At 33.6% G+C, this 19,142-nt stretch overlaps 1 protein-coding gene across 1 annotated transcript in view; it reads right to left on the bottom strand.

Annotated features, from left to right (window-relative positions):
- DDX4 (DEAD-box helicase 4) overlaps positions 1 to 19,142 on the bottom strand; it is a 111,856-nt gene that overhangs the window by 20,047 nt on the left and 72,667 nt on the right. The window contains exons 9-16 of the mRNA XM_073233459.1: positions 17,550 to 17,597; positions 17,396 to 17,443; positions 17,026 to 17,168; positions 16,295 to 16,447; positions 14,931 to 15,085; positions 10,538 to 10,667; positions 8,958 to 9,124; positions 984 to 1,129 (exon numbers count right to left, since the gene is read on the bottom strand). Of these exons, the coding sequence (XP_073089560.1) occupies positions 984 to 1,129; positions 8,958 to 9,124; positions 10,538 to 10,667; positions 14,931 to 15,085; positions 16,295 to 16,447; positions 17,026 to 17,168; positions 17,396 to 17,443; positions 17,550 to 17,597 (990 nt within the window). The remainder of the gene's footprint in view (positions 1 to 983; positions 1,130 to 8,957; positions 9,125 to 10,537; positions 10,668 to 14,930; positions 15,086 to 16,294; positions 16,448 to 17,025; positions 17,169 to 17,395; positions 17,444 to 17,549; positions 17,598 to 19,142) is intronic.

The raw sequence follows: 19,142 nt of genomic DNA on the forward strand, positions 1-19,142 counted from the left end.
ACTTCTGAAGGTTGTTTTGAAAATTAAATGAGTTAACACATGTAAAACTATCACAATAGTAAGTGGTCCAGAGCATTATTATTTTTGTTTTATATACCAAAGTATATGTTATGGAACATACGATGAAGCAAAACAATAAATCTCGCAAACTTACGATGAATAGTTTTTATCAGTTTTTTAAAAATAAAACAGTAAAAAATAAAGACTAAAAGCCTTTAAAAGTGCTTCCTAAATCATTCTTATTCATTTACTTATTTACATAGTTGTTATTTGGCACACTGTTGAAAATAGGATGCCTTCCTGTCTTTTTATATTCCTATCCCAACAATGACATTCAAACTGAAACAGAATTAAGAAAACTAAGGATGGGGAAAATGTACAACAGGTAAGTACACTTAACCTGTGAGGTACCAAAGTATTAAAATGGCCATATTAGAAAGTTTTATTTGGAGGTACAAACTAAGATTACCTCAATCAAACAAAAAAATATGACTTCCTTTAAAAATTGTTTTAAGAGTAGATTTCTTAATAGTATTATGAACAAAGAGAACCAGATCTGTAAAGTCCCTTCCAGCTCTAAAATTCTTTGAATCTATATGTGATGCTTCTGAAGCAAAAACCAGGAACCAGAAACACAACAAAGAATCCACTTTGGTAGATTAGTTTCATGTAACTACACATTACTAAGCCTTTCCATTTTCTAAAATTAAAAAATATATGTTATTCTCCAGAAATAGTTTTTAGTTAAATACTGTTCAATAAGTCTCAAATCCTTCCTATTTCTAATCTTTATGGAGGAGAAAGAATTATACTGCTATGTAATTTACACAGAAAACTGAATCGTGAAACATTTTATAGAAAGAACTTTAGAGAAAGAAGAAACAATGAAAACATACTCACGCCAAAGAATTCTTAATTTTTAAAATTTAGTAGTTTAAAAACATCAAAATCATGCAAAAAATATTTATATCAAGATAAGATACCTGTGTTTTGTAGAATTCCAACAAGTTTCTCTCTTTTTGAGTACTGGCCAACTGGGAGAATGGTCTGCTGAACATCTCTACATGCTCCACCCACTTGTCCAACCACAACAAACAAATAATTCGACTTCAAAAACTCCCCAGCCAACCTTGAAAGACAAAAGATTATTCCTTTATCCTCTTCCATTAATACTAATAATATTCACCAAATTCCTTTAAGAGTTACTTCAATATCAGACAGATTATAACAGATAATAAAATTAGGTAGATACTGTGTCATCCTAATACTATTTTCAAAAATCAGTATAAAATGTTACGATTTTGCAAAATACACTTACTAGTGAAAAAGTACGCGTCAGATTATGAATATAATTTCAAGTGGATGTGCTGACCATGTAAAAACTACATAAAATGTGTATGTAATAACAAAAAGTATGCTAAACCAAGCATTAGACTACAGCAAACAGGAATTTTTATTAAAAATTGAAATATAAGCCTATGACAAAATTCTGTTCTTTGCTCACTGCTTTTATGTATGTTATTGCTAAAACTTGTTTTCTGAAAACACTACTTATTGAATTACTATACTTCAAATCAGCTATTATGAGCTAACCAGATTTCAGGTCAGTGTTTTTCATGTCATGAAACATACAGAAAATGGTATTTCTAGAGCAAAAAAATGGGCAAAAAAAAAATGAAACAAGAAATGAAAGGCCTAGGGGCTAGGCCCACACCCAATTGTGTATGCTCACCCCAAAGGGTGAGGGTATCAGCATCTGACACACAATAAAACTCACTGATAGTACACCATTAAGAAGGCCTGTTTTAAATCACCCAGAGGTGGGGAACTTCCAATTACAGAACTTTTTTTCTGGGATTAAAGATGAGGTCCAAATCTATCATCAGTCCTCCTCTCTCCTAAATAGAGTCCCCTTATTTTCTAGCTGCCTCCTAAAATAACATGGTAATAATTTAAACTCAGACTATCCAGAATCTTGATAATCACTGCTTCTTTCCTCTCACTTGTATTCTTACCATAAAAGAGAAAGAAAAGCTTCTTTTTTATATACCTCCATCTAAGTCAAGCATACTCTCATCCAAGCACAAACCTTGAAATTATCTACAATTATTTGTCCATCATCTCTTTTTATTGACTAAAACATTTAGTGAGTGCCTTGTGAAAGGCATATATGGCTGCAAGGTACTGGAGACACAAATATAAATATGATATAACTTTACCAAAAAACTACTGGAATAAATGAATTCAGTAAAGTCACAGGATACAAAACCAATATACAAAAATCTTTTGCATTTCTATATACAACTGACAAGCTACCGAAAGAAAAACTAGGAAAACAATCCCATTTGCAACTGCATTAGAAAGAATAAAATACCTAGGAATAAATCTAACCAAGCAGGTGAAAGGCCATTATTTTGTATGGAACCACAGAAGACTCCCAAAAGCCCAAGCAATCTTGAAAAAGAAGAATGAACCTGGGGGGTACCACATTTCAAACTATACAACAAAGTTATAGTACTCAAGACAGTATGGTACTGACACAAAAATAGATATATAGACCAGGAACAGAAATAAAGAGCTCAGAATTAAACCCATACTTATATGGCCAATTAATATATGACAAAGGAAGTAAGAATACACAATGAGGAAAAGGCAGTCTATTCAGTAAACAGTGTTGGGAAAACTGGACAGCTACACCCAAAAAACTGAAACTGGATCACTGTTTACACCATACACAAAGACAAAACTCAAAATAGGTTAAAGAACTGACTCTAAGACCTGAATCCATAAAATTCCTAAAAGAAAACACAGGCAGTACATTCTTGAACACTGGCATTAGTAATTTTTTTCCTGAATATGTCTCCCTAGGCAAGGGAAACAAAAGCAAAAATAATCAAGTGGGATTACAATAAAGTAAAAGGCTTTTGCAAATGAAACCATTAACAAAACGAAAAGGCAGCATACACAATTGGAAAAGATATTTGCAAGTGGTACATCAAATAAAGGGCTAATATCCAAAATACATAAAGAACTCACACAACTCATCCACCAAAAACGGATCATTGGTAACTGTTAGTCCATTCTGATGAAAAAATAATCTGATTAAAAAGTGGGCAGAGGATCTACATAGACATAGTCCCAAAAAAAGACATAGAGGTGCCCAAACATGAAAAGATGCTCAACATCACTAATCATCAGGGAAATACAAATCAAAACCACAATGAAATATCAGCTCACACCAGTCAAAATGTCTAGTACCCATAGGACAATAAATAACAAAATAATAATAATAAAATAAATAATAATAAAATACACAAAATAATAAAAAAATAAAGTGTTCACAAAGATGTGAAAAAAGGGAACCTTTGTGTGCTGTGGGAATGTAAATTGGTACAAAGCCACTATGAAAAACAGTATGGAGATTTCTCAAAAAACTAAAAATAGAACTACCATATGACCCAGTAATTCTACTTATAGGTATTTACCCAAAGAAAACAAAACCACTAATCTGAAATATGTACTCCTGTGTTTATTGCAACATTATTTACAATAACCAAAATATGGAAGCAACCTAATGGATGAATGGATAAAGAAAATGTGGTATACATATACAATGAAATATTACTCAGCCATAAAAAAAATGAAATTTTATCATTTGTAACACAACATGGATGGGCCCAGAGGGTATTACACTAAGTGAAATAAGAGAAATATAAACACTGTATGATTTCACTTTATGTGGTATCTAAAACCAACCAACCAACCAACCAGTAATGTTCTCATAAAAATAGAGAAGAGACAAGTGGTTGCCATCAGGGGAGGGAATGGAAGGACAAGTGAAACAGCTGAAGGGGAGAAAAAACTGAGAATGTTTGATATCTTGATGTTGGTAATAGTAACATGTATGTATATACATATGTCAAAATTCATCAAGCATCAAGCTGTACATTAAGATTTGTGTATTTTATTATATGTATCTCAATAAAAAATCATTAAAAAATATATATAATGGCCTCTGCCTCTGAGGTGCTCAAGTAGGATAAACGTATAAAAAATAATTACTATAATTTAAAAATATTTAATATATTTTAATACTTACATATTTTAATTATATATTAAGTATTTTAAAAATTAATAGTCTAGTGTTACAATTTACCAAACACTAATTATATTCCAAGAATGTACAAAGTTTTTTAAATAGTTTTTCCCAAGATACACAGGCATGCAATAGACAAACTGATGTCTATTTAGAAGTCTTCAGGTTTGCAGCATCTCTAAGGAGCAGCAAGCAAGGAAAAGTGATGACTCAGGAAACGCATACAATACAGAAGAGATGAACAAGAACAAATTATTAGAAGGGACAGAATTGGCTTGCTCAGCCAATAGGAAAAAGTTTTAATAAACTAGAAACATGATTCCAGGTAAGAAAGTGGCAGATAAGTGATCAAAACCGAAAGTTTCTGTGATGAATGCCCTTGTACTGTTCACCATGTAAAAATTTATTCACTAGGTAAGAATTCGTTCACCATGTAAGAACTTGTTCGTTATCCTTCAGAAGACTGGAGACTTACGAGAATTAGACTTGAGATGGATTAATGATTGTACATTGAGCATTGACCCCCCCTATACTGAATTTTATTGTTGTTAACAACCATTTGATCAATAAATATGAGAGATGCCCTCTCAAAAAAAACAAACTAACAAACAAACAAAAAAAAAAGTGGCAGATAAGGCAGAGCTTATGTCATGTGTAAAAGACCTTGAAAGTTGGTTAGTCTATGGAGATAGGAAGACATGGAAGGGTTTTTTTTTTATTATGGTATCATTAATATACAATCACATGAGCAACATTGTGGTTACTAGATTCCCCCCATTATCAAGTCCCCACCACAAACCTCATTACAGTTACTGTTCATAAGCACAGTAAGATGCTACAGAGTCACTACTTTGTCTTTTCTGTGCTATATTGCCTTCCCTATGCCCCTCCAACATCACGTGTGCTAATCATTATGCCCGTCATTCCCCTTCTCCCTCCCTTCCCGTCTATCCTCCCCAGTCCCTTTCCCTTTGGTAACTGTTATTCCATTCTTGGGTTCCGTGAGTCTGCTGCTGTATTGTTCCTTCAGTTTTTTCTTTGTTCTTATACTTCACAGATGAGTGAAATCATTTGGTACTTGTCTTTCTCTGCCTGGCTTATTTCACTGAGCATAATACCCTCTAGCTCCATCCACGTTGTTGCAAATGGTAGGATTTGTCTTCTTATGGCTGAATAATATTCCATTATGTATATGTACATCTTCTTTATCCATTCATCTACTGATGGACACTTAGGTTGCTTCCATTTCTTGGCTATTGTAAATAGTGCTGTGATAAACACAGTGGTGCATATGTCTTTTTCAAACTGGGCTCCTGCATTCTTAGGGTAAATTCCTAGAAGTGGAATACCTAGGTCAAACGGTATTTCTATTTTGAGTTTTTTGAGGAACCTCCATACTGCTTTCCACAATGGTTGAACTAGTTTACATTCCCACGAGCAGTGTAGGAGGGTTCCCCTTTCCCACATCCTCGCCAGCATTCGTTGTTATTGGTCTTTTGTATGATGGTGATCCTTACTGGTGTGCAGTGATACCTCACTGTGGTTTTAATTTGCATTTTTCTGATGATTAGCAACGTGGAGCATCTTTTTATGTGTCTGTTGGCCATCTGAATTTCTTCTTTGTAGAATTCTCTGTTCAGATCCTCTGCCCATTTTTTAATTGAATTATTTGCTTTTTGTTTGTTGAGGTGCTTGAGCTCTCTATGTATTTTCAATGTCAACCCCTTATCAGATATGTCATTTACAGATAAATATATTATCCCATACTGTAGGATGCCTTTTTGTTCTACTGATGGTGTCCTTTGCTATACAGAAGCTTTTTATTTTGATATAGTCCCACTTGTTCATTTTTGCTTTTGTTTCCCTTGCCCGAGGAGATATGTTCATGAAAAAATTGCTCATGTTTATATTCAAGAGAGTTTTGGCTATGTTTTCTTCAAAGAGTTTAATGGTTTCACAACTTACATTCAGGTCTTTGATCCATTTCTAGTTTACCTTTGTGTACGGAGTTAGACAGCAATCCAATTTCATCCTCTTATATGTAGTTATCCAGTTTTGCCAACACCAGTTGTTGAAGAGGCTGTCATTTCTCCATTGTATATCCATGGCTCCTTTATCATATATTAGTTGACCATATATGCTTGGGTTAATATCCGGACACTCTATTCTGTTCCATTGGTCTATGGGTCTGTTCTTGCGCCAGTACCAAATTGTCTTGATTACTGTGGCTTTGTAGAAGAACTTGAAGTTGGGGAGTGTAATCTCCCCTGCTTTATTCTGCCTGGAAAGGTTTATTTTTAATAAATTTCTAAAGGGATCAAACTTTATTTTGGAATTACAAAGCAAAAAGTGAGACTAGAAGCAGGAAGAGAAGTTAGAAAACTGCCAACAAGGAGAAGGAAACTAAAAAGGGCCTAAATTAAGGTAGGAAACACAGAAGAAACTAACAGATTTGGAATATTGTAGAGGTTACTTCCAAGTTGAATATTTTAGAAGGGCAGAGAGTTAATATAGTGTGAGGGAGGAATCAATGTGACTCAAAGATTTTGGCTTATAAAGATCATGATGCCAAACACATAGTGCATCTGTGGTATCTTGCTTCACTGATGGACAGTGACTGCATTGGGGTATGGGTGGGGACTTGATAATATGAGTAAATGTAGTAACCACATTGTTTTTAACATATGAAACCTTCATAAGAGTGTATATTAATTATACCTTAATAAAAAAATTTTTTAAAAAAAGAAGATCATGATGCCAAAAAGGAAAACTAGAAAGGACAGGGAGAGTTGAACAGGTTCAATTTCGGACATAACGAACATGAGTTACTGATAATGTATCTAAAAGGAAAAATACTCCTAAAGTCTGGAAGTCAAGAGAGAGATTAGGAATATACAGGTAATAAATTTGAAAGTATTAAAGAAGTACCAGCCAGAGAAATGGATGCTGCAATGAATATGGTTCAGTGAATATGGAGATTGACAAAGTGGACTTTAGACCCAATAATAGGGAACTTGCAATGTTTAAAAGCAGACAGTGAAGCAAAGGAACCTTCAGTAACTCAAGAATATAAGCAATTCAAGATCTGGGAGTCTATGTTGTTTACCATATATCCCCATGGCTTATAATTAAATAAGGCTCATAAGAAGTCCTCAACAAATATTTCTGACTGATGGTAGTACACATTAGTCATTGTGGCTGGGCAATATCCAAATACTTTCCTATTTCAGGGTAAATCAAAAAGTAGATAGGCAGCAGGAATATTAGCTACTATTTAGGTAGGCAGTTACCTAATATTAATCACCAAAGACGATAATGGGAATGTGGACATCTCATTTCAAATTTATGACACCATTTAAATATAAGAAACTATATTTTATGTAGCACTAAGAAAAAATAAACCCTGCCAACTAACCAAATGCTTTCTTATGATTTAGACTTTTTCCTCAATAAAGAGCTCTGCTGAACTTTACAAGAAGACTCTTCAAATCATCTATCTAGTAAAATAAATTAACAGCCAGCCAGCACCACTGTCTGATTCTGTCAGACCAGGAAAGCCACTTTACCTCAAAGGAGTCACAGGAACAGACCTTTAACCATGGGGTCAAAGGTCATATCACAATACCTAGATGCTGTCAGCTTGACAAAAATTGGAAAGCCAACTTAAAGAACACCTAACAGGCCAGCTTGAAGTGATTCTTTATGTGGACTGTGTATCATTTAACAAGGCAGAGTAACTCTTTGAATCAAAGATCTTTACATGGTACATGGGTCTGGGAACCAACAAGTGAAAGAAAGAGTGGCCCACTTACCACCATTCCCAGTGACCCACATGAGAAATCTGTGTTTCCCATTCCCCTACAACTCTAGGTTCTGCAGATTTGGAGGTCCTGAGTCCCAAAGACAGAATAGTTCTGCCAGAGAAAACAGCATGAATCTTACTGAATTACAAGCTAATGTTGCTGTCCGCACTCTTCAGACTCCTTGTAGCCAAGAGAGCAGCAGGCAGGAAGAAGACTCACTGATGTGTCATACTAATCTCAGAATTCACCAGACAACATGGTATACAGTATGATACTCAATATTTGTCAACAATTGGTATGTCAATTTTCTACCAAAGGCCCAATTCTCCCAAGCTCTATAATTTTCATTTGCAGAGAAGATATTAATATAAATGTAACTACATTTAGAAAGTTCTACTAACGTGTTGCTGAGATTTTCATTTCTAGCCTACAAGGGAACAACACATAAAATACTAATTGAGTCATTTACAAGCTTTTGATTATCACAAGCCACAATCTGTGCTTATTCTTCTGTTTTTTTGTTTAACTTTTTTTTTAGTAAAAAAGTGAGTTAAGTAAACAATCATCTAAAAGGAAAACACATATCTATTTCTCTAGTACTTCTAGCATCCTCTCAATATTCATTTCTGCCCTACTGAATTATATTGGTTATGTTTATAAATGTCTAGTTCCTAATGTCTTTTATGTATAATTGTAGGCAAGAAAGAAGAAAATGAATGAATGAAAACTAAGACAATTCCTTTGCTGAAAGAAAAATAACATTAGTGAAAAAAAATTTACTGAATTTATTAAGCATTTATTTAATCCTAGCTAGGTGCATGCTATTATAGACACAGTACACATTTTAAATAAAATCTGATGCTATTGTAAAGCCAGGAATTAAAGCAAAACAACGAAAAATATGGTAAGCTTTTTAGAATACATCTACTTTTTAAACTACCTATTTAAAAATCTTAAAAAAAAATTAAGTATCTCAAAAATAGAATATTCACATTGCTTTTCCTTCCATAAAAGTATTCTGTACATAACAATCATTTGTAAGAAGAAAAAAGTTTTACCTCTGAATTTCTTCTGGAAAAGTTGCACTAAACATAAGGGTTTGACGCTGCTCCTTTGATGGCATTCCTGGGCAGGAAATTAACTTTTTCATTTCTGGTCCAAAGCCCATATCCAGCATGCGATCAGCTTCATCCAAAACTAAGTATCTGACTTGTCTGAGACCAATCTTTAGGAATATTTAAAGGTTAAAGCAGAAAATGCATACTATTTAATATATTAAACTAAAACATTCTCCACAATTTCCACTAATATTAAAGACAAAAATTAGAAATCAATGCATAAAATGATGAGAATTATGCAAGAAAGTACTATTACTATTTATTTCTGTTCTCAATTTTCTCTGCTACAAAACATTTTGTAAGTTAAAGACTAAAAGAAATCAAAACATCTAGGATCAATGCTGCACAATAGACCTTTCTTCAATTACTTAAAAATTCTTTATCTGCACATGTTAGCTACTACCCACATGTAGCTACTAAACACTTGAAATTTGGCTACTGTGCCTTAAGAACTAGATTTCAATTTTATGTCATTTTCAATTTAAATAGCCACACAAGAACTAGATTTCAATTTTATGTCTTTTTCAATTTAAATAGCCACACGTGGCTAGTGTTTACGATACAGAACCGCACAGAACTAGACTATGTTTTACCTGATAGAGTTAGACTACAATGCACAAAAAAATTTTCTAACAGAATGACATATTCAAACGTCTTATAACTGGTAAACTTATTTCTAACTCCCTTAAACCCTAAATAAATTCTCCACTCTCTAATCACTCAGGAACAAGTAGGAAACTTCTCTCACCTTTGCATGAACACCTACTGCTATAAACAGAGGCACACAGTTGCAAAAGGAAAACAAGTGACTTTGGTACCACCATGGAAGATGTTTAGTGAAAAATCAAGGTGCAATTATCTGGATACTTTTAACAGTATCCTAAGAAAAATACCTTTATGCAGAAAAAGCATGTTTTGAGTAACCCTTTAAAGAAGAGCCTAAAAAAGGCAAATCAGGTTCACGAAAGTGAACTTAGAAAATTGATTTAAAGATGTTATAATGTGCCATGTGAATATCTAATGTACATAGCCTCTAACATCTCTTTTTAAAGACTTAGAAAGTTAACATCCTACTTCATACCACTCTCACGCTTAGACAGGAGACAAAATTACTGATGCCACAAAGACTTCTTCCAGGAAAAAAATAATTTCATTGATATATATATGAAACTACATAAAAGCACTTATTGCATATTTCTTCAAGTGTGGTGGGGTATACGATATAGATTCTAGAATCAGATCCAGATTCTAACCCTAACTTTATTGAGCTAACTGAGGGATTTTAAATAATTTACATAATCTCACTGAATTTTTTTTCCCAAGTACAGAATGGAAAATACTATTTATCTCCTGTTGAAATTATTTTAAGAACTCTATAAGAACACATTCAAAGAATCTGGTGGGATCCTAACATATAAATGGTGCTCTAATAAACATATCCACCTTTATGTCCTTCTTTCTCTTTCTCATACAAAAAAAAGTTTTAATCAATCTCACAACTTTCTCCCTGTAGGGCCTACCTTTTCTTTGCCTATGATATCCATCAGTCTTCCAGGAGTAGCACACAATATATTACAGCCTTGCACTATCTGTCGGACTGAATGCCCAAACTGGGTTCCCCCATATATAACAACAGCTCTTACACAAGTCCTATTGATAGGAAAAACAAAAGCCATTGTCGATTATTTGCAAACTAGACACTTGTTCCTAACAAGATGTAAAATGAAATAAGTGAAGAATCCTAATACATGCAATTATCTAAAAAAAAAATTAAATTCTTCCCAGGAAGGAACCAAAAAACAAATGAAAAACTGTGGAAAAATTTTTGCTAACTATCTGATAAGGCTTTTCAAAAGCAATTATTAACATTATCACTACCCACACAAAAATGGCCAGAAATATAAAAAATAGCCCATAAAAAAATACAAATGGCTTTTAAACTTTTTTTAAGTTCAACATTACTTTAAAAAGAAGATAAATGAAGACTAACATGTTTTCCTTCAAGTATAATATCATCAAGTTGGCCATGGTATAGAGAAATTGGCACTCAAGAAGGTAAACTGATACCATCTCTTTCACAATTTTAGTTCTATTAAAATATAAAACTTATCTCTTGTCCCAATAAATTAGTATGTAGGAATTCACCATTCAGATATGTCCCCCAAATGGACAAAGATAACTGTACAATAGTATTCACTGCCAACATTATTGTTCATATCAAAAAGGTTGAAACTAAGTGTCTAACAACAGAAGACTTAAAATTATAGTCCACCCATAAAAAAGGTATAGTGCATTCTTAAAAAGGGGAACAGTTCTAAATTAAGCATTATGTCCAACATACACCATTAAAGAACAGGGTGACAAGAACTTAGTATGTTACCATTTGTTAAGAGGAAGATTAAAGTGCACACATGTGCACCAGTTATTTCTACGATTAATTCATAGAAAACTGTTGGTCATGGGTAACTCTGAAAAGGAGAGTTAAAGAACTGAGGGTCAAAAGTATAGGAAAATTTTATGTTTTATTAAATAAACCCATTGCTTTAAATGGATTGTTTTGTTACTTTAAGGACTAAGTGAGATAATATATATTAAACACAGTTTAGTGTGTTATTCAATAATTTAGTTATCATTATTACTCTAAATGTACCATAATCTAACTAGTCCTTGACTGACATTTAGATACATTTCAGTCTTCTGCCATAATAATTTTGCAACAAATATCCATGTACAAATATTCCTGGTATGTGTACAGATTATTTGACATTATCATGTATATTTTTATTTTTTAAAAAGAGAACATTAAATCTTGCTTGATTTAAAAGCCTGAAACCAACACAGTATACAAGGATTAGCAAGTAAGCACAGATACATATGTATATTTTTTCAAAAGATCAATCAAGCTCAACATTAAAGGGATTTTAATTGTTTGTTTTTTCCTCTCTCATTTTAAAATAAGTTGATTTATAGAAAATAAAAGATTAACAGTTTCTCCAAAGAAAGCTCTAAAAACATTCTAAAGAAAAACACTGGCAGATAAACTATTGGATAACAAATGGATAATTCACAAAGGAAACCTTATAAAGCATTCAAAAAGTAGTTTAACCTCTTCATAATCATGTAAGTGAAAATAATGAAGACACCTATGGTGATTTTAAAATATGTACACAAACTGGCACAAGAACAGACACACAGACCAAGGGAACAGACTAGAGAGCCCAGATATAAACACAAGCATATATGGTCAATTAATATACGATAAAGGAGCCATGGATATACAATGGGGAAATGACAACCTCTTCAACAATTGGTGTTGGTAAAACTGGATAGCTACATGCAAGACAATGAAACTGGATTACTGTCTAACCCCATAACAAAAGTAAACTCAAAATGGATCAAAGACCTGAATGTAAGTCATGAAACCATAAAACTCTTAGAAAGCTTAGGCAAAAATCTCTTAAAATATAAACATGAGCAACTTTTTCCTGAATGACACATCTCCTCGGGAAAGGGAAACAAAATAAAAAATGAACAAATGGGACTACATCATGCTAAAAAGCTTCTGTACAGCAAAGAATACCATCAGCAAAACAAAAAAGCATCCTATAGTATGGGAGAATATATTTGTAAATGACATATCCAACAAGGGGTTAACATCCATAATATATAAAGAACACACACACCTCAATACCCAAAAAGCAAGTAATCCTATTAAAAAATGACTGAAGGATATGAACAGACACTTCTCCAAAGAAGAAATTCAGATGGCTAAAAGGCACATGAAAAGATGCTCCACATCACTGATTATCAGGAAAAAGCAAATTAAAACCACAATGAGATATCACTGCACACCAGTTAGGATGGCCACCATCTAAAGGACAAACAACAACAAATGTTGGTGAGGATGTGGAGAAAGGGGAACCTTCCTACACTGCTGGTGGGAATGTAAATTAGTTCAACATTGTGGAAGACAGTATGGGGGTTTCTCAAAAAACTCAAAATAGAAATACCATTTGACCTAAGAATTCCACTCCTAGGAATTTACCCTAAGAATGCAGGAGACCAGTTTGAAAAAGACATATGCACCCCTATGTTTATCGCAGCACTATTTACAATAGCCAAGAAATGTAAGCAATCTAAGTGTCCATCAGTAGATGAATTGGATAAAGAAGATGTGGTACATATACACAATGGAATATTATTCAGCCATAAGAAGAAGACAAATCCTACCATTTGCAACAACATGGATGGAGCTAGAGGGTATTATAATCCGTGAAATAAGCAGGCAGAGAAAGACAAGTACCAAATGATGTCACTCATCTGTGGAGTATAAGAACAAAGAAAAAACTGAAGGAACAATACAGCAGCAGACTCACGGAACCCAAGAATGGAGTAACAGTTACCAAAGGGAAAGGGACTGGGGAGGATAGGTGGGAAGGGAGGGAGAAGGGGAAGAAGGGGCATTCCGATTAGCACACATAACATGGTGGGGTCACAGAGATGGCAGTATCACACAGAGAAGACAAAGTAGTGACTCTGTAGCATCTTACTATGCTGATGGACAGTGACTGTAATGGGGTATGTGGTGGGGACTTGATAATGGGGGAAATCTAGTCACCACAATGTTGTTCATGTGATCGTATATTAATGTCATCAAAAAATTTTTAAATGCACTTGGAAAAAATAAAGTAAAATATGTACACAAATCCTTCCTTCCTTCAACTATGGATCCTCACTGCCTTCCCCTTTAACTATGTGCAAAGCAGGCTTCATAGGGGTGCAACCTATACAGTCACAAAGGGACCCAAGCCTAGAAAAGCCCTAAGCTTGGTTTAATGCTCTGCTATTTGCTATCTTAAAATTCATAATAATTTTTGAACAAAAGACCCTGCATTTTCATTTTGAACTAGTTTCAGCAAATCACATAACCACTCCTGAATCTCCTGAATATGAGCCAGACTTAGTGATTTGCTTAGTGATGAACTGAATATGGCAAAAGTGATTGAGACCATTTTATAAAGGCATTTGTAGCTCCTCTTTGCTCTCTCACTGATCAATCTGAGGGAAGCCAGTTGCCATTTTGTAAGGACAATCAGGCATCCTCAGGGAGAGGTCCAGTCAGATGACTGCAATCCTGCCTGACACCCCATCTGCAACCTCTTGAACCTAAGCCAGAATCACCCCATTAAACTGTTGTGCAACTCCTAGCCCTCAGAAACTGTTAAACATTTATTTTTTTGAACAAAAAAAACGTATTAACTATTGCTACTTAACAAATTACCCTAATACAATACCAAATGTTGGCAAAGTGTACAGTGAAGTTGGCATTCTCATATTCTGCTGATAGTACACTGGCTCAGGCTTTAAATTAAGCTCATACTCTTTAATATTAAATTTATAAAAGTCTATCCTTATACTTAAAACAAAAAAATAGAAAAAAATTATACAGCAAGCTGTTCATTATAATTTTATTTATAGTAGCCCCAAATTAGAAATAACCTAAATGCCCCAAATAGAGAAATAAAATAGATACACATGAATAATCTTAAAACTCATTTTAAAAAATTAGATATGATTATGAAATAAGCTGTTATACATATTATAAAGTTATGTGTAAAAGAATAGAGAGTATTATTAGGAACACCCTAAGTTCATTTTTTAAACATGCATTAAAATGTTTAATTTTCATGTTCACTATTTTCTTATCTTTTTCTATTGTCACTTAATTTATAATTATCATGGTTCTTGTTAGAAATAAAAATAAGGGATTTGATAAACAAGATTATGAAAAAATACACTTCAACCAAGCAATACTAATTAAATGAGTGTAGTATTACTAAGTTCTTCCAAAAAAGTTAAAAAAAAATCTCTTAAGAAAAACTTGTTCATGAGTGGCATTCCTGATGTACTTACCCAAAAGAAAATTTTCTGGCTTCCAAATAGATCTGATTGATTAATTCTCGAGTTGGTGCTACAATAATACACTCAGGTTCCTGCAGCTCTTTAAAACGACTGGCAGTTATTCCATCACTCATCATATGAGCCAAAATTGGCAAGAGAAAAGCCGCCTAGAAGTTAAATTGCATAATTTACAAATTTCTAATGCATCATCCTTCTCCCTTTATCCTTCTACTTATTTCTCCTGCCCTATGGCCTTTTGGTTTTTCTTTCATCTTGCTGGTAAATTAAAGATTAGAGAGGAAAACAACTTCTATTTCAAGGAGTTTTTAACATATAGGTCTTCATGCTATTATACAATATAAGATGTTTGATAAGTATTTAAAAAGCATATCCATGAATTCTAGATAAATCAACACCATTAACTCATTTATAGAGGGAAAAGAAGGTATAACTTAAGGAAATTACTGCATTTAGCAGTAAATGAATCCTTTTGGGATAGTAACACAATATTACTAAGAATGCATGACAAAGTGGTATACAAGAAGAACAAAAATTGGGAAATCATTCATTTAGACTGTTACCACATCACCCTTATTGAAGTTTATCTGGCAAGAGAAATTTAGTGCTACAGTTTTCCTTAAGCTAATATGATGCTAAAGTCTACCTCTAAAACAATGTTTAAGTCACATATTAGCTGCTATATTACACAACTCACCTATTTTCCCTTCAACTCTACTGTGGAGGTCGATTAAGACTAAAAGAGTATGAACCACAACTCCATGATCTGGAAATGATAGTCTTTATTACTCATCTCATGGAACCTTATATTTAGTAGACAAATGCCACAGATTAGTCCTAAAACCTACCTGGTTTCATCAGAGTTCTTTCAGATAGCATAAACTGAGAGTACTATTATATTATATATAATATAATGTTATATATTATTCTTCATACTAAGGACCAGGTACAACGAGTATAGCTATTTCTCATTCTTTTGAATCCAAAACTGTATCAACTGTATTACATAAATCATTTCCTTCCTTTGTTTTATAACTTCTGGTGCTTTGACCCTCAACTACTTTGTTTCAGATACACTACCATGATCCAGAAGGAGCTGAACACACTTAGAAACAGATTCAACATCTATGAACTGCAACATTACTCCAGAAATAGTTCAAAAGCTTTTTTCAGAAGTACACAAACCCCAATAAAACCAGAAATCATAAGTAAAAACATGAATATCTACGACAATTCATTGAAATTATGTACAAAGCTTCTATCCAATTAAAGATAGTCAAGCTACTTGGGAAGAACCAAAGTTCAAAACATTTAATAGTTTGAATATGGGGCAGAATACACGTGGGAAAATGACTTACAGTCTTTCCAGACCCTGTTTGCGCACAAGCCATCAAATCTCGTCCTGCTAGGATAATAGGAATACTGTATTTTTGCACAGGAGTAAGTTTAGTATAACCAGCTTTAGCAATGTTGTTATTCAGTGTCTGACAGAGCTTAGCTTCTTCAAAAGTCTAAAAAAAAAAAAGGCAGTGATTAAATTCCATATATTATAAACATATTCCATCTGAATTAGTTTCAGGTTTTTGTTAATGACACTTTACATACTAAAGTCACTTTATCAATAGGCCCTCATCCAAAAATAATACCCAGAGCCTGTATATTATTACTTGGTAGAATTATGGACAGTGGTTCTGAAGGCACTTTTTTCTGCCCACTTAGAACCTGTGAGATACAAATAACTCTGATCAGTGACTATCATTCATTATCAACAGGAGACCATAGGCTTTCGCACTTAGAAATTCAGTCCCCTAAGACATACTTTGTCACATACTCAGAAATCCGAGGACAAGTATTCTTTTAGTAAATTTAAATAAATTTCTCATGCTGGTTTGGGGAGGTAGGGATGTACCTTCTCTTTCAACATAGCAATTAATTCTACTGTAGATGGTAGACATGGCTCTAACTTTCCAAGCTGTCATTAGATACTAAAGATGACATTTTTGTATTCTTTAATATTAACTTAAAGTACCATATGTCTGAAAACCAAAGTTTGCTATACAGTCAATACAGAAATAATTATTACACTGACCAGAATTGCTGGTGGTACATCGTGTCCGGATACCTCTACAAGAATAGAATCGTATTTGTCAAAGTTTATGCCTGTCTGATAATGTGCAAAGATGGAGTCCTCATCCTCAGGTGGAGGAGGTGGTATATAGGTTACTTTTGGTCCTTGGAATTTAAATAAAAAACAATATACATTATAAGGACTAGAAGAAAAATAAGAGGAAAAACACACAAAACCTGACAAAGTCCAATTTTTAATACAGCAGAACTTTCCTTGCTTACCATTAAAGTTTTTGCTTCAAATTTAAAAAAATTAACTCTGCCTTTAAGTATTTTGCATTTTTATTAAAATGCAGGATACATTCATGTGGGCCACATATAAATTAATATACCTTGAGTTTCACTGCTTTCTCCTCCTTCAGCTTCTGACTTCCAAGAACCTTAAAGGGAATCAAACGAAAAAAAGAGATAAATGCCTTTAAAAATTAAGGGGTCAAAGAATTCTCACTATTAAGAATCAAATACCTTATCTAAAGTAAAACTTACTCTTTCCAGAGCCTGTTATTATTTCTTCATTTAAGCCTTTGTAACCACCTATTAAAGAAATACGTAGTGACAATCAATCAAGACACAAGGCCATGCACATCTTTATTTTCAAAGAGAACAAGTTCTAAAAATGGACAGACATCTTTAAAATCCCTTCATACAAATAATCTTGAGACAATCAAGATAAACAGAATCCTGAACATTAAAGTTTCCTTAGTACTCAAAATGCTGATTTTATGCCAGTAGGAGTTATATATTACTATTTTTTTATTTAAGCCATATGTCCCTTTCCTAATTCCTATAATCTTCACTAAAGGAAAATAATTTCTAAAAGGAATTAAAAATCCATGTGTTAGTGTCCCCACTATACCCTCAGTTTCTGTGATTCACTAGGACTCAGAATATAGTCATACTCATGGTTATGATTTATTACAGTGAAGGGATAAGGAGCAAAATCAGCACAGAGAAAAGATGCATGGGGCATAGGCCAGAGAAAACCAGGCACAAGCTTTCAAGAATCCTCTCCCACAGGTGTCACACAGGACACACTGAATTCCCCTAGTTGTGACAACACATTAGAAACACTGTCTACCAAGGAAGCTCGTTAAAGATTCAGTACCCAGAGTTTTTATTAAGGACAGATAATATGGGCATCCTCTGCCTGGAACATACCAAAATTCCAGACTCCCAGCAGAAGAGCAGGTATTCAGCATAAACCACACCATTATGCAGGTTAGGCACAGTGAGCCACTCTTACCAGCTAGGGTGGTGAGAACCCTCCCCAAATCGAAGTTTACAGATACCAGACAATGGTCAGCCTTCTAAGCAGGACTTTCAAAGAACAAAAGGCAGGCCTATTATGTTAACTCTTTTCTATATACTACTTTTATGGTTTTAGGCAACTACTTATCTATTGTGCCACTTTCAGGTACTATCACAAAATGGAGTTAAGAACTATATTCGGTTTGAAAACCTAACTACATGTAACATTTTTAAATGTGATCTAATTTTCTAGTCCTCCATGTACATGGGTCTTGAAATCCTTTTTTAAACAAAATCTGAGCATTTACACAAGATATGGTTTAGCTATTAATCTTTCTACAGTGAAGAATCCAGGAATTGGGGAGGGGGAGGGAAAACAGTTCAAGGCACTTGTCACTTTGAATGCTCTCAGACTAATAACGATCACTGAGAATTTTTCAGACATCAAACAAGCTTTACTTCTTTTTCTGGTCTAGAAAGCATTTTAACTTTTGTATGATGTTTAAGTATAACTGAAAATAATTTTCATAATACAAAATCATATATACTGTATTTTCTTTATTCCTTATATCAAATCAAATAACTATCTCACAAGACATACTGTTTTCATACAAGGATTTATACATACAGATATATCTCAGTTTTTAACATTTGCAGTCTCCCATTTTATGGTTATATTAATTAAACAGTTATTTACTGATGAATTATAGGCAATTTTCAGTTTTTACTTATTATAAATGGAAGCTTCAGTGAATACCCCTCATAAATACATTGAGCAAATACATCTACAGTATATAATTCCTATACTGCAATTGCTGGATTGAAGAGTTA

The sequence above is a fragment of the Manis javanica genome, chromosome 1 (assembly GCF_040802235.1).
Source record: "Manis javanica isolate MJ-LG chromosome 1, MJ_LKY, whole genome shotgun sequence".
Classification (NCBI taxonomy): domain Eukaryota; kingdom Metazoa; phylum Chordata; class Mammalia; order Pholidota; family Manidae; genus Manis; species Manis javanica.